The sequence below is a fragment of the Zootermopsis nevadensis genome, unplaced genomic scaffold (assembly GCF_977971745.1).
Source record: "Zootermopsis nevadensis isolate Lab colony 2312 unplaced genomic scaffold, Znev_1.0 Znev_ptg000017l, whole genome shotgun sequence".
Classification (NCBI taxonomy): domain Eukaryota; kingdom Metazoa; phylum Arthropoda; class Insecta; order Blattodea; family Termopsidae; genus Zootermopsis; species Zootermopsis nevadensis.
This window is the reverse complement of record NW_028259149.1, coordinates 18,171,695-18,195,468: the sequence shown is the minus strand read 5'-3', so window position 1 is coordinate 18,195,468 and position 23,774 is coordinate 18,171,695. Positions and strand designations below refer to the sequence as shown.

The following is a 23,774-nucleotide window of genomic DNA, read 5'->3' as shown; positions in this document are numbered from 1 at the left end:
AGGATTAATGTGCAATCATCATAGGTGAATTGTTCCATACATCTCAACGAAGACAACATGATTAATATCTTTCTCTTCTGTTAATAATGTTTTGAGAGTAGTATATGTAAAGTTATGCTTAATTTTGATGTTTTATCGCGTTAATTTACATTTCATACTAAATTTCTGAATTAAACCAAGGTGTAGGTAAAACATATCGAACCAGATTTAAATGTGCATAATTTCTGAACGAAATTGAAAATGTAGTGCGTTTCTTGAAGATAAACTATTATACATATCACAGTAGAAGGGACCAATACGTATTATATTTTGGCATGCATACATATTTTAAGTTTTGAAGTTTCTGTAGTTAAACTGGTGATTTCAAAATTAGTATGTAATGAAATGTTTAATGACCGACAAATGTGGTTTCCCTCCCATATTACGTATGTTCGAACTTACTTTGGTTTATTCATTTAAAATGTAAAGTATAAGAATATGAATCGGAAATGTAGTATGTTACATTTCCACTTAATTAGTAGTAAACGTTCTTTCATACTATTAAGTTCCTGGTTCCCTGTATTTGTTGATATTGCATGTTTTCAAGTAAAGGCCTACAACACAAAAATAACAATGGATCCTTACGCGGCAGCCATTTTGCTGTAAATTTCTGACAATTGTTCTGAGTTCTATCAGATTATGTGAATAACTTTAGCTCAAGTTCTTGGACTAATGAAAAATAATATTTCGTGTAACAATTGTGTATGTTTCAAGAGCATTAGCCTAAATGAAAACAAAATCGTAATACTGAGCACTGACCCTAGTAAGTATCACCCTTTATAGGCCTACTAGCCTGGTCTAGGCCTATGACTGAATATTTACTTTTAAAGTGGTCATTGTGTTTTGAAATGTGCGGATATAGTGCGCAGCACTAGTTTATTGAATACATTACGCAGTTATTTTCTGTTTTAATTTTATTGAAGTAACACTATTTTTGAATCGAAGCATTAAAGTACCTATTTCACAGTTCTAACCTAACTTTTAGACACTTGAATTTCACTTTACCTGTATAAATCTTGCATCGTACATTGGGACTTAAAGGACGTTTTCGTAAGGTAACATTACTGTACTTTCTCCCATTTAAGTAGGAGCAGTTCTGTAGTTTACTAGATAAAGACATGTCACGCACATAATTCGAATGTTCTACCAAAACATTCGAGATTAAGTAATTGTTGTGTCTGTGTAGGAGTTGCATTGTTTGGGTAGTATTTTGATTCCTTTTGTACTGGATTATGAAATTTATTTAGTTTGTATTGAATTTGTAATTAACGTGGTAGGCCAATGTAATCATTCCATTGCATATGAAAGTTGACTTCTTGTTTTGTTGTTATCATTAAAGACTATGTGTATGCCAAAGGACTACTTTCACCAGCATTTAATTATTTTTAATCCACTGAAGTTGAAGATTTCTAATACAAAAGCACTGACAAGCTCAGTCTATCCAGTTCATACTGTCACAGCCTTCCCCTTATATTATTCATACACAGGAAGTTTCCACAACAAAATTTTGTATGAATTTTTTTGCCTTTCATATATTTGAGTTGTATATGTCCAACTCATCTAATTCATCTAGATATTTGGAAGATTTCTGGTCTTACAAAATGTACTTCTGTAAGTTTTACATTTCTAGGTAAGTACTGAGGACAGAATAGTTGGTGGTTTTATTTAGCTTTCCAATTTTCAGCATTTTCCAACAGTCACATTATTTCTTCATACTTGTTGAAAACTATATTTTAAAGATGGCCGTGCATGTTTGTTTATAAGATTATTATAGAGTAGAATAGAATTTGTTTACATTCCATAGTTCCTTCATAGGCTTAAGCCAAGGAAGTGTCTTGATTGGTTGATGGATTTTTAATCTAGTAAACTGCTGTTTATGTGTGACTGTCTTCCAGCCAAATAATGCAATCAGAAACAAGCAGGTTGAAATACATGACGTTCCCTCCCCTCTTCATGAAAATCCATAATGACGTATTTGTCAGAGTCTTTGTTGTTGAGAGCAGGTTACATTGTTTTGAGGTGAAGTGGGCATAAGGTAGAAGAGTCTTTAAATAAAGAGACATGTATCATGTCTCTTATAACTCAAGATACATCTTTGAATTTTTGAGACAGAAGTTTGCTATAAGTTTGCAGATATACTTATATTGAATTTTCTTTTAGGCGACACATTGCTGACAATGTAAACTTGTTTAGAACAAAAAATGTTTTTGCGCACTTTTGAAGGGGGCTTCAGAATTAATGATCCCCAACTTGGAGCAGGAGAGTTAACAAGGTACATTTTTAATTTATTTTTAATCTGTGGTGTAACAGCCCTCTGAGAACCAAAGCCGACTAGCTGACTGCTGGCCTCATGTTCTCGTGCCTAAGCAGAGGTGAACGATCATCCAACCATTTATAGGGTGACGTGTGGTCAGCACGACGAATCCCCCAGCCATTGCTAGTTTTCATAACCAGATTACGCTACCCATTGTAGCTCCCCAATTTCCTCATGATGCTGGGTTGGCACCTGTCCCATACATTGGTCGAAAATTTCATGTAAAATTTCTATTCCTGAGGCTCGAACCAGCGCGCATTCCGTATCACCGGTTCCAAGCATAATGCCTTAGACCGCATGGCTACGGCTTACTTACCGCCTCCATTATCAGGGTGATGAGTCATCACCATGGTGGTGGCAGCTGTGAGCACCCGTGAAACATTGGTCAGTGTATACCAGACCACACTGCAAAACATCCCAGAAGACATGTCTTGTTTCTGAGCGGTTGGGGTGTCAGAACCGGACATGAAATTCTTGGTTCTTGTAGTAACACTAATGTGTCATATGTTGTGTATCAAGTGTGCTGTTTCCCAATATGTTAATGGGTTGAACAAACTGGGATGGGCGCCTCAATGTGATATTGTGCTTTTGATTGAAGAAAACATTATGATGCAATTAGAGGTACAGTGTAAACATTAGCGCAGTTTCAGATCACTGAACTACACTTATATATGTCATCTTGATTAGAGATGGCCAGTTGAGCAGAAGTGAAGTGGAATTTAATTTTAACTTTCTTTCAAAGCTTGTTAACATTTTGGCTGTAGAACTTGTAAGGAACAGATGACTTTTGAGACCAGGAGTCAAGCATTTAGCATTATTTTGTTTTCAGGACATCTGGATTTATTTTTCGGTCTAAAGGCCAGCAGTCCTCAAGTGTTCGTGATTCGTCTCAGTCTTTCAAATCAGTTGCTGGAATGTGATCTTCACATAGGCCATGACCACTTTCTTCCATATCCTGAAAACATAAACATTGCATTTAAGTATGATTATGAAGGAATTGTTAAATAAGGTAAAACACAACTGTTGTGTTTTGTTACGTAATCTCATAAGTTGAAACAATCAAACCTCCATCAGAATGTTAGTGAGCAAGTTGGGTGAAATGGTAACATTCAGGTCTCGCCAAGGACAGTGGTAACCGAGACTGAAATTATGCGTGGTTTTCCTTTGTCCTTCCAGGAAGATGGTGGGATAACAATGCTTCTTCCATCACTGACTGTGAACACATCCTGCGCTGATAAGCAACCGAAATGTTTTGTCATGCACAAAAAACACCTGTGCTTGCTGCTGGAACGCTTTTGTTGCTATTGTTGATAATTCATAATCTTTGTCTGTGATTCTTAAAAATAAACTTTGGCCTTAGGTGGCGGTTCTTAACACCTTAAAGCCTATTGGCAAATATTTGTACCACCTGGTTTCAGTAGCTGCATTTTTTTGAGTGATTCTCAGTGTAAACAGTGATTATTTCCTTAAACAAAATTAACCAGTTGTTCTTTTTTAATGGTGAAGTGTTGTGTTTTCTTTGTGGTATGGATTGAATTCTTAAATATCATTTAGGCGAGCTTTAGCTTCAAAGGGCAAGGTAAAATGTAAGATTTGTTATAACTGGATTTGGTGATTTAGAATTGTTTATTTCTGCCATTCATATGTTCACACAAATCTGCAGATGTAACCTGTATAGGAAGGTAATTAATAACTTGATGTCACGTAGTGATTATTGCATTTTGGAAGATGGATTTCGTGGCTAAACAAAGGTCGGCAGGTCATTGACTCCATGGTTGTTTATTTTTATGCTAATTGCCTGCACATCATCACATTCACTCAGTTTATACAGAAACCTCATAGTCTTCCTCAGTCTCTTCGGGTTGTGCAATTTTGACTGCAGTTCAATGTGGTTTAATTTTATGAAGAGCATTTTTGGTCGTAACTGTATGCCGATACATTTGGACAAGGTGAAACTACGTACTAGCTCACGTCATGTGAAGTCCAGAATTGGTCAGAAGGATGTCATTCCTTGCTCTTGACTCACCAGTCACTTGATGTCTGATTCAACGATGACAGGTTTCAGTCTTATCTGCGGTCTGCGTTCAATCATTTGCCTGTTTTCAGCCTTACAAAACTTGTTTAGCTTTTATGGTTTAATTTAGTTGTTGTACCTTATATTGTTTAATGCAGTTGACCAACTACTGTTACTTAGTGAATAGCAGTATGGGTTTGAATCTTGTCCCACAAGGTCACTAATATTTTTGCGATCTTCTAGTGTCCTTACAGATAAAGGCTGGAATGGATCCCTGATTTAGGTCTTGCCCACTTCCTTCTCAGTTCATCATTCATTGTCATCCTACCATTTACCACTGAAGTTTGCAAGGTGTAACCAAATATTTAGTGAAATGCAAACTTAAAAACTGAAGGAAGTTATTGTTCAGCTGATACCTGTCTGGTTAATACCCTAACGCTTTTGAGACCCACTGTCTGTGTTATATAATTCCTATTAGTGTGATAAACAGCTTGTTTTGTTTCAGGTATGGATACAAATGCATTTATATGTCCATTCAACTATAGCAGTATTAGTATGTGCATTAAAAATGGGAGAGTTGATGTAAATATATGATCAGTGTAAGTAATGTAGATCCCTTTTATTTGATAGTTGTGTTTCGCTCTGCAGTGGTCGTGTGTGTCAGATGTGTGGTTTGTACCTTAGATTGTTTCGTGCTGTGATGGTCACAGCCATACTGAGTAGCTGCAGTCTGTCCAGTGTGTTCAGTACAAATTCTGTCATTTTTTATCTCTAAGTCACCCGTTGATTTAAAGATATGAATAATGTGTTTTAAGCTGCATTGCAGCGTTCTTTGATCTAGTGACACCCGTCCATCCAGCCCTCTTCTTCCTTCCTACACCAACAAGGAGGTTGGTTTAATGGTGTTCAGGATTACCCATTTTGAATCTCAACCAGACTGCTGCAATTCTGACATGTTTCTTTGGTATTCCTGTCTCTTCAGTTGAATGTCAGAATAATAAGCATACATTGAAATATGTCATGATTGTGCCCTAATCTTTGTGTACTCACCATTCATGGACACTTTCCCATGCCACAGAACAGTGTGAAAAAGAATCTAGGAAACAGTGAACCCACGTCACTTAACTCTTTGCCTGATCCCAGGAAATATTTGTATTCAAGTTTTTTTATTTTATTTTCTCATCGTTCTTGAGTTTGAAATTAACACTTCTTGCGCTGTTTCTGTGTTTTTCTGTTATCAATGAACTCCTTGAAATGTCACACTGGACACTCTAGCAACATTTATAGTATGGAAACTGCATTTTTTTATGTTTGTTATTATGGTCATGAGGCAGAGACCCCCCCTTGTGAATGCAGAGAAAATCAAGAAATTTGGCAGAGAAATTGTGATTGTTTCAGAACAATGGTGACTGAGGTAGTAAGCAGTTTGAGAGCTGTTCTGTTGGTTGTGCGCGGCTTGATTGCAGGGAGACCACGTCAGCAGATAAATGATGCTACAAAATGAAACAGAAATGTACAATTTGGGCCTGGGAGGAAATGCAAGGTGTGTTGTGAACTTTCTGCAACTCTCATTGAGACATTTATTCATTCATTCAACTGCCAGTCGGATAAGTATTCCCAAATCTAACCTACTATATCCGACCTAGTTCACATAGCAACGCACACCAAACACTTCTCATTAAAATAGATTATACCATGCAGTTACTCACTGTATGTTTGAATCTTCAGGTGTCATAACAAGGAATGTCTCAACCAGTTCACTATTGCTCAGGGAACATTATATCTCTGTTGGTAACAACATAACTTTATAGATGAACTCTCTGACTGGCAGGTATTGTAACGGTCACATGCAGGTGGCTGCTAGCATGGCAACAAAGAAGGAGTGCAAGAGCAAGAAGGCAAAAATGGTACCGAGCAAGGATGACCTCCCATCGCCCACTTCTCCTTCACTGGACGGTCGCCTCAAGTTTTCAGACAGACTGAAAGCTCTCCTGAAGTCTGGAGCCTCTGGTGCCGGTACAGGCGCATTCAACGTGGCAGCGTCGGTCAAGGACGAATCTGTTGATCAGCCAGATGATCCTTATGCATTCAGTGAACCTGAGCCCCAAGTTCTTCATCTATATCAAAATCCAAACCCAAATCATACTTACTCACGTCGCTGTGTTACATTAACGTCTAAGGTGCAACAACCTTCAGCCTCTCCAAAATCTAGTAGTGGCAATGCAGTTAAAGTCATGTCACCATCTACATCAAATAGCAGTGATGGAAATATTGGAAGATTATATCCGGCGCTGTCAGCATCTCTTGGACAGTTATTTTCGTCAAATTCTTTGGGGTTGGACCCATCTGTGACTCCTCAGATACAGCCAAAGAACATTGTTAGTGCTGGTGAAAAGGTGTTGGATGATGAGAGTTCTAAGACAATGAATAGATTACAAGCTAAGATAGCTAGGAACAAAGTTATAGGCAAACATAGGAAAGTTAGGACATCAGGTCGAAGCTCTGACATGTCTCCTCACGGCACCTCATTGGCCGCCTCTACTGCTACCAGTACAGGCAAGAACATTTCCGGTGCTCGGGGCTTATGGCCACCTCAGCGTGAGAGGAGTTTGCTAGAAGAACAATTGCTGGGACTCAAACCAGAGGTGTTACTGAAGAAAGAGTCGGAAAGTCCTCCCTTATCATCTCGACACGCGATTACCTACAGACCTCAGATGTTGAATCATTCGTCCCACGCGGTGATGGCCACCATTCCTAGCAAGAGAAGGAGATGCAAAGTCATTTCGAGGCAGAATGAAGTGCCAAGACATGAAGCATTGCAGCGGATACAGTCGGTACAGAAGGCACTGAGGGAGTACAGGCAGGATCTGTATCCATTAGGTAACATTTCACGCATTTTAAGCTATTGTGTTCTTGTTAAACCTCACGCCTGCCTGCTTCTAAAAGGGCATGACATGTATTTATTAGGTAGTATTGCAAACTTTAAAGCACTTGTGTTCGCCCTTATTTATGAAGAGGATGAAGCTACTCATTTGTTAGAGATGGCTATCATAAGTTTTGTCATGTAGTCTGATAGACGTTTACTGACATTTCAGACATGCACCCTCCATCATCAGGCGGTGAGCACTTCTGAAACATCAGCAGTTTTCTACCAAACATGGCACAATAACCCAGAAGACAGCCATCTTCATACTTACCACTATATGAACCCAAAATCTCACTTAGTTCTTCGTATTTATTGACAACTTAATTTCGTAGTCATGTGATGTGCTCTCTAGGTTTGTAACAAGTGGAAAAGTTTTTGAACTGTGGAAATACTAAATTGCCTGTGCTATGGAATTAGTTACCATTTGTATAGCACTCACTGGTGTTTTGGACATCATTCCTTAGCTTGCAGATGGCATCTTCTGACAGTCTGCGTGCCATTACAATCCAGAAGGCCAACTTCAGCACCTACAAGATTGTACGGTGACTTCGACATTTGACGTTTCTCCCTCCATGGGAACCGCAAATCTGATAGGTTCCTCATTTGCCCTCATTCTGACTGCAGGTGTGGAGGTGTCCGACAGTGAGGAGAGTGACTTAGAGGAAGCGCCTGTCCACCAGAGGCACTGGTTCTCTGCATTCCTGGAGTCTGGGTTAGCATGTGAGCGTGAAAGTCGTCTGGGGCAGATTAGAGCAGAACTGCGCAGGAGGGTGAACCAGACTTGGAGGGGCATGCCTACACCCCAGTTAGGCCCTTACGGGAGAAATCAACATTCGAATGTGCTGGTGGAAGCTCTCTTGGATTCGGCGCGGATGCATCCTAGTCAGGCGGCTCTCTTCGTGCAGTTGTCGCAGCACGGGCAGAGCTGTCATAGTCATATGAGGCACAACAGGTTGGCATGACTGTGTTAACAATGACATATGACATTGTACTTCACATTGACGTATATTTTTAAATTTGTATGCATTTTATAAATTCCAAATGGAGACGCCATATCTGTTATGCAAATGTCTAATGAAAATAAAGAGAAATAATACATGTTGTATGAATGTGGAAGGCTACAGGTTGAGGTTGCTCGACTTTTAAACTTAATGGTCGGCAGTTCTTTCTGCAGTCATGAAAGGTACTCCAAGTTTTAAATTGAAAGTGTCATGGTTACCAGAACTTTCTAATAATGAGATTATTTGTACTAAATTGTGTCTTGCTGTGTGCTGCTTTGATATGCTGAAGATCTTTATTAACAGGACAAGAACTATTGGGTCTTTTGATTCTCACTTTTAATTTGTAATATTTCTTGAATTTGATATTTATGTCTACTCTACGTAACTGCCATTTCTACAATTCTTCTGCACGCCAAAACATCCATCACAAGTTGTACCTAAATTCTCCTCATTGGTTCTTAGTTACCTGTAACAATCCTTATTTTACTAATTTTTACCAGGAAGCCACCCATGTTTTTTACAGAATCGTTGATATAAGCACTGAATAGGGTTTGAGTAGGTTTGTACTCCACCGTAACAAGAAAACAAAATTTTGAGTGAATAGCATTTGTGATCTCTGTGGCGTAAAATTAATTGTATCGTTGGTGCACTTCACTTACGTGTATCTGCAGATCCAAGTTGACGATGTTGGTGAAACGAACGTGCAGCTACAGGAAAGGCGAAATTGATGCATGCTCCAGCCTAGCACTTCCGTGCACACAGCACTGTGTCAGGCACATCATGTATAATGTGGATCAACTCCTGTTTGAACATTGTACGGCCAAGTTCTCGGACAACACGCAGTGCTGCGTGCCAGTGTTTGACATCTGTCATGAGCTGCCTCTCTGCATGGAGCATGCCAGGAAACGGGTTAGTCATAATCTTTATATAAGCTTGTATACAAAAGGGAGTGAAAGAGTGGCTTATAGTGAGCATTGTTTTAATGCAAGATTGCTTTAACGTGCTGATACTCAGAAGTGCAGAGGTGGATCTAGGACTCCATTGGTAACAAAATAATGACTACAAATGGTACATGGATACGGTCTGACTTTTGTGTGAATGCTTTATGAAACGGTGAAAGTGTACGTAGACTTGAACTGAATAACCTGCTCCCTCATTCCTTAAGGAAGTATGTTTTCAGTCAGTTCTTCGTTGATGCTGTTGTGTTCCTGAAATGAAGAGCCAGTTTTCTGTAAAGGGCATTGAACAGTAGATCTAAAGTGTATACTGTGTATAGTTGTATATAATGTTTTGCTAAAATTGACTCTTATCATTACCTTGCTGATATCTGCCAAACAAGAAAAGCATAAGTGATGGCGAGACTATTTATTTTTTATTTAGTGTTCTGTCTGACGACAGGTCCATATGAACAGGATCCTTCCATCCTTTTCTCGGACTGGGACCTGTTCATATACGTTCTTGGCAGATGATCCAGAAGTGGTTTGCCATTGCCTTCTTCTGTGTGTGAATGCCACGGAGAAACCGGGGAAGCCCCCGGAGGAAAACTCTCAGTGTTGACTATATAAAGTTATATTTATTTCTGCTTCATTCCTGCCCCAGATGGCTGAAGATATTTAGGAATTATATAGCCTTTTTGATAATATTAAATTTCAATTGTGTTACGTGTGAGGTTTTCAAACTTGTCTACAGGCTGTATCATCTGTCATCATCCCGAATTTGTTTTACTGGAGTGGGGTGAGGGTCACCGGTCGGCCACAGTATACATTTTATGCCCGGAAAAAATCGCTTTAGAGCTAACGTATCAAGTAACCATTTGTCAGCCTTCTTGTCAGATTTCGTCTTTTTCTGAGCTTTTACTCTGCTCTTGATGTTTTCCCTTCTTCGATATAAACGTGAACTTAGCTGTAATGAAGTAACAGTTCTGTTCTGTACCACAGTTTGAAAGCCTCTGGAATGGAGAATTTATTTGAATGATTGTACATGATCATGGAACATTTAATCAGTGAAGAGGTAATGACAGGGCTTGTTCCAGGACAACTATGACAAGATGTGTGCAGAAATAAAACCAAAGAAAGTGCGTAAGAAGGCCAAACCATCGGCCATGACTCGGCCCAGTAAGCGAGGGAAGAAGAAGCGTAGGGTACATCGCCCATCAGAGCCTCCCTCTTCTGGCTCATTGGATGTACAGGTTGATCAAGAGGAACCTTGTGGTGAGTAATTGAGTGTCCCACATTTTTTATATTGTACTTCAGTTTTCATCTTCTGTGTCTTATGTCTGTCACTTAGAACTCTCAGGAGTCCTAAATATTTTTTGATTTGTAAAAGTTTTATTAATACATAATTTTTTTTGTGGTGGTGGTGGTAGTAGCCATTTTCTTGTTCTCTGATGGACAAGTAATTACATATTTTTGTCTCCGCCATCTTGACCGCTTAGTGGGCCATGAAATTTGTGTAGAACACATTTGGTTTTAGTAAATTCTTGCAGCCAGTTTCCCATATTTCTGAAGCCATATTTTGTACACATTTCAGATTATTGGCACACTTTTTTGATGCAAGATTTGGAAGTGTTCTTAACATCCTTACTGATGTTGTCATCATTTGCCCATAGAGATGCAGAATTTTACATACAGTTCATTCCTTCATATGTGATTACCGAAGTTCATTACGCGAATGTGACGGTTTCAGAAATGAGTGTGGAAGCATCATCTCCGGCAGAAAGTGTGGAACCTTACGTGAAGGACGAGGCAGTGGATAATTTAATTATGGCTCAGGAACCTGTGAAAGAGGAACACCAAAGTAAGTGGCCTTCGCTGTTACAATACCTTGAAGGTCTGTTTCTGAGAAGCTTCACTTCGTTGACCTAAACTTTACATTGAAACTGCGACTTGACAGTAAATGATTGAATCGAATCAGAAATGAAACATTGTTTTACACAGAAGGGAATGGAAGAAATTTGTTTTTCTTTTCTGAAACAACGTTTTATGAATGTTTGATATGAATGTTGTATATCAAGATTACGTGAACAGAGGCCGACAGCAGGTAACGTTTGACAGTTAGTGTTCAGCTCAGAGAATACTCGGGCATTCATGGAGTGGCAGTGACATGCAAACTGATTACAAAAATATTGATGTTTAAGAGCTTATAGGACAAGGGATTCTACTTGACAAAAGCAAGATTGCAGCCTGCTGGAACTGTGTGCATGTTGTGTGTGGTGAAGAAGAAATAAGCAAAATACTCTCAGGTAGTGATTGAGACATTAGCCTTTTGGGAAGAAATCACTTGGTGAATTTCTGGTGTTAAATATAAAGGTTGTGGTATTTTTATGTGTGTGGAGTTTTGAATTGTGGAATTAATTTGGGTTGTGTGTGTGTGTGCGCAGGTCTGGATCATCACCACCACAACCACCATCAGCAGCAGCAGCAGCAGGTAGAAGTGGAGGTCGAGGAAGTGCTTGCCATGGCTGAGGAGCTGCCGTTGGACACGGCGGAGCTGGCTAACCAAGCATCCAGACTCCTGGAGGAGCATGACCTCACTAATGTTCTTAACCAGATTCCAGCTGATGCTTTTAATGACCTTTTCACAGGTAAATGCTGAGCACGGTCGGTTTAAGTCAGGACCTTGGCAGTTTAGTAATTATTCTGCGTTAATATTGGATTATTGGGTGGTTAGGAATGATGAATTGTTAGAGATATGGGAAACATTGAGAAGTGACGACTCTTGAAATAAATCTGATTCACGCTGGGTCATTCCTTTTAAAACGTTTGTCTGCGTTGAATTCCACTTGTCTTACGGACCGAACTCTTGTAGATATTGTGATTCATTATTTCCCATTTTAGATTACAGAAATAAAATTAAAGTGAAGTCGTGCCAAGATGGTGGACTCTGGAAGGATTAGTTATGGATGTCTGTGTTGGATAATTAACAGATCAATTTCCAGTCGGGACAAAGAAGAATGTGCTGATACTGGTAGTGAGTTTGAAGTTTGCTGAGGAAATGGTAATAGTAAGAGGAGACCGTGCGTTTCCAAACCTTGTGATTTGAAGATAAGTGATGTTTAGTAATAGCACTGAGAAGCTTGTGGTTGTTTAGATGTAAATAGTTCTGTCTCTCTAGACATTTCTGTGTACTTCAGTCTCTAACTCTTTCAGGTATGTGGATTAGGAAGTAATATTTTTCCTTCCTATCTCCATCCATTTTTAAACACGGTCTTACAAAGTCTACTGATTCCCGAAGTATCATAATATTTCCCAGCACTTGCCGTCGGGATGGATAGCCGTGAAACAGCAGAAACCTGTTCTGATTACTGTCATGTAAAACAAGAGCAGTGGATTTGTAGTTTTTACGTTGGTGTCTGAATATTATCTTGTATTGAAAATGTCTTAACGCTGTACCTTGTGTCTGTGCACGTGTGCGACCTCCGCTTATTTGTTCACAGAAGATAAGAACGGACAGTACGAGCCTACGCGCGAGGAAACAGAGGAGTTAGAGCGGGCCCTGGAGGCTGTCGACAAGGATGTCAAATCCTTAGAGAAACTGTCGCAGACTCAAGGCTTGCTTGTGGACACTCTGATGGATGAGCACGCTCTGGTACAGACATTAGCGCAACTTCCTACTGATGTGCCGAGTGTGATACCAGCTGTACCAGGTATTGTACCAGTGTTTGCCACGTACCACCATCACCACCATAATGGTTATGTGGTAAACTCCCCACATGCTGGTGCCATCATGGCTCCCATAACTCATCCTGTAGTAGAGACCCCCGGTATGGCCCCTACCATATCTATACAGACCCAGACTGATATGCCGTCATAGCCCATTTTGCCTCTCCCCACAAAATAGATCTGGTGTAAGGGATCTTGTTGTTGGTAAGGCCACACTTACGTTGTTAGCGTAACCATAATGCATGGGCATAAGACTTGAGTCACAGTCTGACTTCAGATTGTGTTTTAGAGGGCCTGAACACATGCCAGGATCAAATTGTAAGTCAGATTCTGCGTGAAATGTGGTTGTCTGAATCTTAGACTGTGTTTGACCATTGACCAATGTGCAGTCATTTTAACAAATAACGTGTATAAATTTCCGCTTATGTTTTTTAATTATTAGATTTTTGGAAATTGGACTGGAACTTGATTTTCTGAACGTTAGACTGATGACGATTATTTGAACTACTGTACGCTTATGTATGATCTGAAGCTTTCGTTAAACCGCCTGACACGGCTGGTAGTCCGAGAGGAATTCATTATACTGTTCGCTTAAACAAAAACTTGTGTCATAGGCGGCCAGTGGGCAAGTGATGATGTGCACATGCACCCCCCCCTTTTCCAATTTTTTAGTGGACAAAGATATTTCTTACATGTCTTTGTTGCTTTCTGCTGCTCTTTTGTTTGTAGTATTATTCATTTATGTATTTTGTCATTACTGACTATTTTATAACTTCCAATGTTGTGAAATATTACCAGTAAAGTCTATATCAAATTAGAACAAGCACTACATTTTTAGTGCATCACGTGACTTCCCAGGCTGCATACGTCACAGGGACACGCTTAACTCTCGTGTACAGTATAGTCATTTGAACGTGACGTGCCGTCAGCCCCATTTTTAATCGTTAGAGTTTAATATAATTCTGAAACGTTGGACCAAATCTGACGGGTCCCGAAAGAGTTCACACCAGCAGTCTTGCATTTGCCTGTCTTCTCTGTTACTCACAAGGCATTCTTTTGATATAAACGTCTCCTGCCAAACGGTTTTGACGTTTCGGCCGTGAGAACAGTTTAATGTGTCACCTTCATGCACGATACATGTACCAGTGGTTTGTGTCTTATGCTGTGTCTTATGGATAAGCCATAATTGTGAATAAGGCCTTACTTACTCTTATGTTGGAGGTCCAGAAGTATTATTGTAAACGTAAAGCCAGTGTATGTGTTTGTGCGTGTGTGTCAAATGAACAGCTGCCAGGCTGTCGCATTGAGACGGTTTTACTTAATTTGGTATGTGTTAGGAAACAATTTCCCAACTGAGAGCTTCAAGACTGTCTTGGTTCCTGTGACTAACCTGTGGACGAGGAAAAACGCACGTTTTATAGTAAGAAGCAAGTGAAAGTAGTTTGGAGATCTTGGGACTTCTCACAGTTAAGAAGAGATAGGCTTTATTTTGTGATTTTACCAAAGGAATAATTTGATTTTGTTGTGTTGCGTCCCTGAACCATCTCATTGTGATGACTACCTGCTCCTCTTCATGTTTTGTCTTTCTTTTTACAAGATGCTTTCAAAGCAGAGTTTGGAACCACATTTCAAATGGCTGAGTGGTGCATATTGTTAACTGTTTTCAGTTAAATATTTATCATTGTAGGCAGAAATTTATTTTGTCGTACGACTCGCTTTTGGTCATGCTTGCCAGGTACTGACGTGCAGGTGCATTAATCTCACAGTGCAAGACTTTTTCTTGTTAAATTCTGTTATATTGTTATGAGCCTTTTTGCATGTAACAAGGCTGATCTGTGTTGTTTTAATTTCAGTGTTCTTTTCAATTCTGAATCCTTTGTCATTATTGATGTTTGTTTATTGTGCTTGGGAATTTGTTGTTGATGCATCTGATCAACGGGGATATAACAGTTTGTGGATGCTCGCTATATGTGAGAAAATATTCACCACAACATTAAAAATTAAAATTATAGGTCTTAATGAGGTATATTTTTATACACTTTGTACTCGATACCAAATTGAATAGAAATCCTTCAAGTGGTACAGGCGATGAAGCATGAAGGTGGGTGGATGTGGACTCCAGGTTTTGTTGTACAAACTGACAGGAGATTGCATTTTTTTATGTGGGGGTAACAAGTAATGCTCTTATACTGCAGGCATAAAGAAATTACTATAGAGAGTCAGAATATACATGTTCTTTTGCCTTTTTTATTGATTTTTGTAGATGACTTATTCAGACACAGTAAGGAACAAGTATTATTGAGCCAAAAGACTGCTGTCCTTCCGTGCACTCGTAAAATTGCGGTCTAAATTGAATGAGCGTTAAGAGCTGAGTCTCTGCGAGTTTCAGTTCCGGCAGAAAATCTGTATGAAATGTGGTTTTATACTTTGTTTAAAGAGTAAGTTTATTGGAAGAATGGGATAAATTACTGAAAATTTGCAGCAGTGAAATGTAATTGATTGCGCTCCTGGTTTGTAATATTTTGGAGCCTGGTATTTACAGCTTGCGGTATGGATGGATGTAATGGACTCTTGTTTTCACTCATTATCATTGTAGTTCACATCAATTTCCGCACTAAATTATCTGAAGGATTTAGAGTACAGTGCAAGATCTACATAATTTGTCGTAACTTCTTCATGCTTTACCCAACATTGAATGTTCTGGTTGGCACTCTTTGTTCATATTTGAGATGCCCCACACTTTATTCTCAAACCAAGTCTGTATTCAGGAAGTCTTTGGTTCAAATCTTGGTCTAAGGACCAGTTATCCTGAATAAGGCTCTTTCCGATTTTCCTCAGTTCCTTAAATTATGCCATGACAGCGTCTTTTCACACTCAGTACTCATTAATTATTATATCAAGATGACTTTTCTGGGATGTAGTCTGGTAGAAGTTAACTGACATTTCATAGGTGCTTACTGCCTCCATCGTCATGATGATTTTTTAATCTTCATGCTCATTGTCGTTAGAACTTTAATCATTCATTGCTATATAGCTTGAGTTACTAACCGCATTGGTAATTAAACCACAAAACTACTGTATTTGCCTGAATACATTTAACATTTATTCTGCTTCTTCTCCGAAACCTTCCTCAGTTTTTTTTTAGGTTTTGCACTGGAAGTTACTGTTGAAAATGAATGCAAATGATATTGTTCGGAAATACTCCTAAAGAAAATGGTAAGAGTGGGGAAGATATTTTGAAGAAAGTATTTAATACTTGATAGTTGTTTACTATATTTAGAAACAGTTTGATAAATTTTCTGCATCTGATGCGTGAAAGACATCACTGCAGTTTAATCTTTCAAAATGTGAGTCTGCTTTGTATTCAGGAATGTACTAAATGTACGTACATTAGCCTGGTGTGACCACTCTTTTTGGATGCTGGTATCTGGTAGAGTTCAATGCACCAGACATTTATTAATATAAATGCCCTGTGTAAGCCTTTTTACTCATTCCAGACATTGTAATTTTTTTGGGGGGGGACTTTGAATCTTCAACACAAAATGTAGTGTTCTAATGTCTTGTGCAATGTTGGTAAGGTCATGATGTCATTTGGGTGAAAATGCAGTGTTAATAATGTCTGGAGAGACAGAGGTTACAATTCAGTTCATTCCCTTTCTGCCTCAGTTTGAAGACATATTGATGATCTTCCAGGTTACCGTGTGCCAAAATACTTTATGGTACGGCAACCTGTAAGGTGTTCAATATTCGTACCACTGTGGAAACTTAGATCGTACAGTGCCTAACATTTTATGAACTTGTGTAAACAACATGGTACATGTATAAAGTGAAGCTTTCTCAGCGACTGAAGTTGATGAAAGACTCTCGGGTTACAAGCCATGTCAGGTGGCTGAATGGTGAATAAACCACCTGATGTGGCTTGTAACCCGAGAGAGAGTCTTTCATCAGCGTGGAACGTTTTCCCTGTGCTGCACTTTTTACGTGTCTCCAAGATTTCTGGACTTCCTCTGTTTGTATGATGTATGTTAAAACACAAAAAAGATGTTCTTAACATTTTTTTTGTGTTTGATGCTTGTTGCAGACTGATCATTGAATGTGTTACTTTTAATAAGTAGTGCCCTTACTTTGTTATCCCACGTTCGAAATTTGGGTGTTTATCATGCGCTTGGCGGTGATAAACATAAATCAGTGTGATTTTTTTCTCATTCTATTGAGTGTCAGCTGTCATGTGGTAGCATGAGCGTCCATGTGCGCTGTGATTGATTTAGAGCATTGTGTTCCTAACTTTTATCACAGAGGATCGAGTGTTTGTATCACATTTCAGACGCATTGTGTACAAATGAGTGGAACTACGAAATTGCACGCATTTGTGTTGATTTTGAAGTTGCTGCACTTTCATGTTGAAATATTATTTTGTTTACTTATTTTTTTGTTATTTTACTGAGACTAAAATGAGCCAAGTTTTTGTATGTGACTAGGACATTTCTCTGTAGGGGATAAATTGGACTCATGTTCAGAATTTGAATAATGCACGTGATTAGCTTTAGGTCTTTTATACGATAATACATTCTTAGAACTGATCCAGGAAATTATTTAACTGTTTCAGTGCTATAATCTGACAACAGTTGTCTTCACTGCATCATGGTGGAAACATTGACTTCTTGTCAAGGACAGATTACATTGAAATAGAAAAGAGGAGAAAGACAGAAATACAATGTGATTTTGGGGGAGGGGTTACGCTGGCTAATGCGTACGACATTATGCCTAGGTTATGCGTTCAAGTAAATTGTATGAATTCCCTGAGTATTTTACTCAGGCTAGCCATAGTGAACAGTCCATGTGACCTGAGATGTGCTTGTCCTTGGATTGACACGAGACTCTTTCTACTGTGTCGGCATTTTGTAGATCTTTTCTTATGTGGACAGTGGCGGGTAGCTGTGCTTCGGTCGTGCGCACGTTTTCCAAGTGTCTTCATTGCTGTTTTGCGTATGTGATTGGCTTTGATGTTTGTTTATTGTAGGTACAGATAGATTATTTCAAAGCATTACGCCATTCACAGTCAGAAGTCACTTTTCCTTATTGACCGCTCTGAAAAATGTTTCATACTAGAGTTTTGTGTATTGGTATGAAACGTATATTTTATGTCATGTATAAACATTTTATACGCTCTGTTCTTTTTTGAAAAGTATTATTTTGAAATTAGACCTGAGCTTTATGTGAAGTATGTTCACATGTTTGGGAAAATGTGATTCAGAATTACGTGACATGTCTGTTATTAGCGCGAACCCCCCCAATACCAAAATTTGTCGAATCTGTTCGGTAATTTTAGACACAAAACTTTCTGACGTGTAAGCGATTCATGCCATTTGCTATGTTACAGTAGAGAGTAGGCATTTAACGGAGTGAAGGGGGTTATTAGATGTTTATAATGAATGATGGTAACTGGTGAAAGAAGAATATTTGTAAGTTTTTGGATGTGCTAAGTGGTTTGTATTTGGTAAGAGAAGAAACGGCTACTGTTAGGAACATTTAAAATGTCTCTGATCTGCATTTCACAGAAGCCAAGACTGTTTGTTGTCTGTTGTGACGTAACGTACGTTTTGAGGAGGGATGTGAGTCACAGTGATAGGACGTGTCCGACTCGTCATCCCTTACATTGGAGAGCTTCATCCGTGTTACAGCGTACTCATGTGTGTATATAGTTTCATGCTGACATTTTAATACTGGTTCTCTCGTTTCATACATTGACGGTAGTGTAATATAAAGCAACATTATTTCTGTAAATAATTAGGAATAGACTAAATTAAATGTGAAGAATGTGCATGGTTGAAAAAGAATTGGTTCATGAATAATGACTGATTTGACAAATAACACTTTGTATTTATTAAATTTTTTATGGTAACCCTGGCACTAGCCTTTGTTGTCTCGTGTATTTTAATGTTCCACCGTCATTACCAATGTATGTATGGCGTGTGCTTCCGTATAATTACGTAGTCTCTTTCTCGGACATTGTTTTATTGGCGTTCCGTTCGCCACTATGTACAGAATGTTCTGTTTCAAATGCAACCCTGCTACACACGAACCACTTTACAGAAAAGTGTGGAACTGGTGGCAATGTTGAATTCTTCCAGCCGCGTCTCGTTGTCGCAGTCGATGCACTGCTTGAAATGGGTATGGGTGAGCAGTGGCCCAGGAACCAGGGTGACTTTGACTTAAGTGTCATTTGGGCAACGGACGTGGACCTGCTTTTTTAATTTTATTTTTTTACTGTTATATGTGATTGTTCTTGGGTTGTATTTTAAATGGCGCACTCTGTACTTAAAAATGTGTGGAGAATTTGAATGACTGTTGGGGGGTGCGGTCTATTTTGTATGAGTATAATATTGAACATATTACGAACTGAAGTATCTTACACCTCTGTTTGTAATATGCGACACAGGGTTGGTCGTCATTGTTGAGCGCAGGTATGAAGCTGAGTTTTTGGAGGGTATGGCTCATGTTGTTATTCTTAAAACCTCATTTTAACTCGAGACGGTTGCATGAGAAATAAAATATTATTTATACGTTTAATATGAAATCGGAGAGAACCGTTGCCACCGAACTTGTGATGGCATTCCTGTCTCGCAGTGAGACGTTCCCAGCATTGAGCCAGCTGTCCTGACCGAGCTTCTTGAGGATTTTGCCATTTACCCATGAGAAATTCTGGGTTCGTACCAGAAATTTGTGGTTCGTAGAAACATCCCCATCCTTTCCAGGAAACTCTTCATGATTGACTTACCATTTGATGACCTGCAACTCTATATACCAAGTAAAATTAAACAACACTTAAATTTTTACTGCATGGCAGATTGAGGTCTGATTTCCCCAGGGATCATACGCACTGACAATTCCTGGTCTTTGCTGACCATGTGCAAGTGCGGAATAAATTTTTGAGTTGGTGGAGGGGCGCCCATAGGGTGAATTTCATTATCTGGTGTGCGTTTCTTTTTTAAAGTTTCTGAAGGCTTCAGTCTGTAAGTAGAAATGTCCACACACAGATCTGACCAGAGATCAAACTCAGAGCCCTCTGAATGAGAATACAGAGTGTTATCTCAAGACTGTCTCCTACCTTAAATTATTATTTGCTACGAAGTAAATGTATCGAGCACAAAATTCAGTATTTGTGATTATTCAGGAATTTTGTAACAGACGCGCGTGTATGTGCCCCGAAGATGATGTTCACCTTCAGTTTTGTGCAGGGAATGCTTGAAAATGTTTCATAATGTAAACCTGAATGATGTGTAATCGGTGACGATTTTGTGACAAGTCATTGAGTCAATGATGCTGACTGTTTTTAAGGAATTACATGAAAATGGGCTTGTGTCCATCTGTCTGTTCATGGCCCATTTATATTTTGATGTGTGAATATCGGTTCTCTTTTCTCCCCTGTTGTCATATTTCAGGAAACAGATGAAGGGATGTTGCATGTCTGCAGGGTGCATATGTAGGTCTGCCCTAAAACTTAGTCGTCCTGTGGAGTAATTAAGAAAATGTCAAACAAAAATTTTAGGTAACAAGTCGAAGCTTTTGTGGCTTGATAAGTCTTTTTACTACTCAATGCAGAGGAAAGGTGATAAAACAAACTTACGCCAGCTTCTGCCTTTATCTAGCGTCTGTCAAGCTTTGATTGGGTTTTGTCAGTGCTGTACTTTTTTCAAAATGTATTGGCATCCCGTGACGTCCGAATTGAACACTGTAAGTGGACGGTGTCTGTGTAGTGCTGATATCTTCTGTCTCTTCCACATCTAGCGCTCCTCTCACAATATCTTCACCCTTCTTGATGCCCCACGGAGGTTGGATCGGCCAGCCGTGGTGGATTCGGCGACGTTCAAAACCGATATCAATAAGGGATTACTTCTGTACCCGTGGACATCCGTTAAAACACGCAGTTCTATTTTTCAGAGGTCTATTTATATTACATAATAATTTGCCTTACATCCTCTTTTTAATCGTACGTTTATGGACCACATTTCAGTAATGCTGAGTCACGTACAGTTATCTCACGACTCATTAGTAAGCGTTGTTGGTGTTATTGTAATGATGAGTAATTATGGTAAAAGTAAAGCAAGTTCTGGTAAGCAGAGGTACCTCTTACTTTGTTTGCAGTGGCAAATGCAGGTATCACATATGTTAAAGGTCTACTAATTTTACATCATAGTTTCTCTGTTTCGTAACAGATGTACTAATTTTCTTGATTTTTCATTCAAAATTGTTTTGTATATTACTTAGTGTAATTTAGTTGTTTGAGTTGGTACTGGTTGTTAACTGATGCTGGCATTGGTACTGCTGTACTTACCTGGTCTGTAGCATTTCAACACTCAGGGTGTGTAATTGTGCAATTCCAAAGCACTTTGTAATACAGGGTGTCAGTGAACGGCTTCTCGAATTGATTTTACGGGGTCCCAGGTCGTTTGAAAATACGACAGATGCCTCATTTCGTCTGATTCTGTTGATCGAGCGTGGACTAGAGGGAGCAGAGCTAAATTAATATCTGTGGCTTCTCGTAATCAAATGGCGACTGGCGTCAACATTTGTCGTAGCATTTACGTCAGCGTGTAATGGCGGGGAAGATGAATTTTTCTCGTGATGCATTTGTCGTAAGTCCGTTCACTGTCTATCTCTGAAGTCAGACATTGTTGTTAGTGCTAATTCTTTAGTCATAATTTTATCCAAGTATTTTCTGTACGGTGAAGTTGATGTCAATGTGTGAAGTATTATGGTTGAGATGTGAAGTTTTAACCTTCATACCCCACTGAGAAGAATTGTGTGAGGTCGGACTGAGTTATTCTCTTGATCTTGGGTAGGTCACGTCCTTCATTTCTGTTTCATGGTGATAAATAATTTGTGGGCTATAATTTTATTTTAATGACCCTTTCCATCCATGAACAAAATTTCTTGCTCAGAAATATGAGTCACTTCTGCTCTTAACATTTTTTGTATTTGAAGTGCGAGTAAACTGTTTGTCTACTGGCAGTTCAAGGTAAGTGATTTTTGTTAATGAAAATTATTTCCTACGATGTAAAGGTACTTTGAAACGAAAGCATTTATTTTCCAAAATAAATTCAGTATGGAAAGGGTCATGTACTAATATAGTCTGGTTTCGTACATTGCAGTCACAAAATACAAATCACTCCCCTTTCCAGTTCGTTCGGTTTCTTTACTGTTTGCTGACGTACTTTTAAGATAAGCTCATCACATTTCCTTCTGTCAGAAATGTAGATTTACGTACTTTTTTCAATGTGCTGTCACAATTTATTTTCTCTCTCCGTAGCAGAGTGTTTTACACATTATTGGTTTTAAATAGAATATTCTTTTGGTTGGTTAAATATGTATGGAAGAAAGCGAAATGATAACACAACTAGACCATAGTGAATCACGCCACTGCAATTTGTACGTAGAATAATGTATCGTGGTAAAATACGACTCCGTGTGGAGTATGAGGGTTAATTATCCAGACACGTTTAATGTCTGTAGTGGCTTGAGGAATTGGTTAGACTTGTTTTTGCGAACTAGAGCATCCTAACAGTGTTTTCTCTGTCGTCAGTCTGGAGTTTAGTCGGAATCTTTGCTAGCATTAAAGAAGTTCTAGGTACCGGATGGATGTGTTAGCATTTCTAGTTGTGTACCTGTAGTAGTGCATATTTGTCATTACCTTACTGTAAATGTTTGCATACCCCCATATTGGGGCTTATAGACTGGATGTGAGAGAAAATGTATATGTGTATGTAATATATATAAATATATTTTTATAGGAAACAACTTCTGTGCTTTTACCGGTTGTATTTTCATCACAGTGACCAGTCAGCTGTTATGAATTAGTTATGAGGTAAGATCCCGGCACTGAGGCATCATGCCGCGGGATACGTCAGAGTAAAATATTCGTACATTGTCAGACCAAATACTAAATAAATGAATGTGATTTCTTTCTTTTTTTTGCCGCAAGGAAAGGCCCTGTACCTACCATAATTTATAGTGTAAGAATTTTTATTTTTAATACTGCCTGAAGTCCGCAGGTATATTATAGCCTGAAAGTGTAGTGTATTTTCTTTTCCTACAAATTTCCCTGCTGTGTGTTTTATACCCCCCAAAATGCAGTACATTTTTGAGGTTTCACTGTCTGGGAGGAAGTAAAGAAGAAAATTTTCACTGCCTCTGCGGGGAGTCGACTGTCTGGTCTGTGAAAGCCAACGAGTTCTAGAAAGAGGGTGCAAGGAGAGAGTGAAGTTGCTTTGTGGAATTAATGGTTAGGTTAGGTTTCCATGTGAATACTGAGGAACTGTCTTGCTCAGAGACCAACACTTATCACTAGGCATTAGATGAGTATGGCACATTAGTGCAATGATTACCGGGGGAAAAGATTAGGTTCTCGGAGGAAACCCTGCTCCAGTGCCACTTTGTCCATTTGTCTCACTTGAGGTGACTTGTGTTTGAGCCCAGCTGGGACTCAGAAACCCTCACGCAGTCATGGAGATGCCTTTGCGTAAAAGATGCTTGGTGTGGTGGGCTATTTCATCTGCTGTAATTGCTGGACCAGTCTTCCCAGACGACGCACTTAATGCTGAATGTGCTACCTGAAGTCCAAAGCTACTTTTTTTTCGAACATTTGAAGGTTAGGAAGTGACTGTGGAAGATGGTGTAAGGCGACATGTTGCGAATGTTTCGCGTCATTTCCTGATCGAACATTGACATTATAGGATCAACTTTAATCGATATCTCGAACGATTTAGAATTCGTCTTGGTTTTCGTATTCGCCATTTTTGAATGCGTGTGTTTCGTGAAG

At 39.1% G+C, this 23,774-nt stretch overlaps 1 protein-coding gene across 14 annotated transcripts; it reads left to right on the top strand.

The window, feature by feature from the left end:
* Positions 1-235: 235 nt before the first annotated feature.
* l(3)L1231 (zf-C3Hc3H domain-containing lethal (3) L1231) lies at positions 236-22,917 on the top strand. 14 transcript variants are annotated; one of them, XM_022073974.2, is made up of 11 exons: positions 456-802; positions 4,873-4,966; positions 5,766-5,910; positions 6,199-7,247; positions 7,918-8,245; positions 8,966-9,203; positions 10,315-10,504; positions 10,980-11,090; positions 11,674-11,877; positions 12,730-12,939; positions 20,744-22,917. In XM_022073974.2, the coding sequence occupies exons 3-11, from the start codon at positions 5,855-5,857 to the stop codon at positions 20,773-20,775; spliced, it is 2,418 nt and encodes an 805-aa protein (XP_021929666.1). In that variant the 5' UTR covers positions 456-802; positions 4,873-4,966; positions 5,766-5,854; the 3' UTR covers positions 20,776-22,917. The 14 variants fall into 14 exon arrangements, with proteins under 14 accessions (XP_087207028.1, XP_021929664.1, XP_087207030.1 ...); XM_022073975.2 differs by having other exon boundaries at positions 17,562-22,917; XM_022073963.2 differs by adding an exon at positions 3,183-3,362 and having other exon boundaries at positions 12,730-22,917.
* Positions 22,918-23,774: the final 857 nt, after the last annotated feature.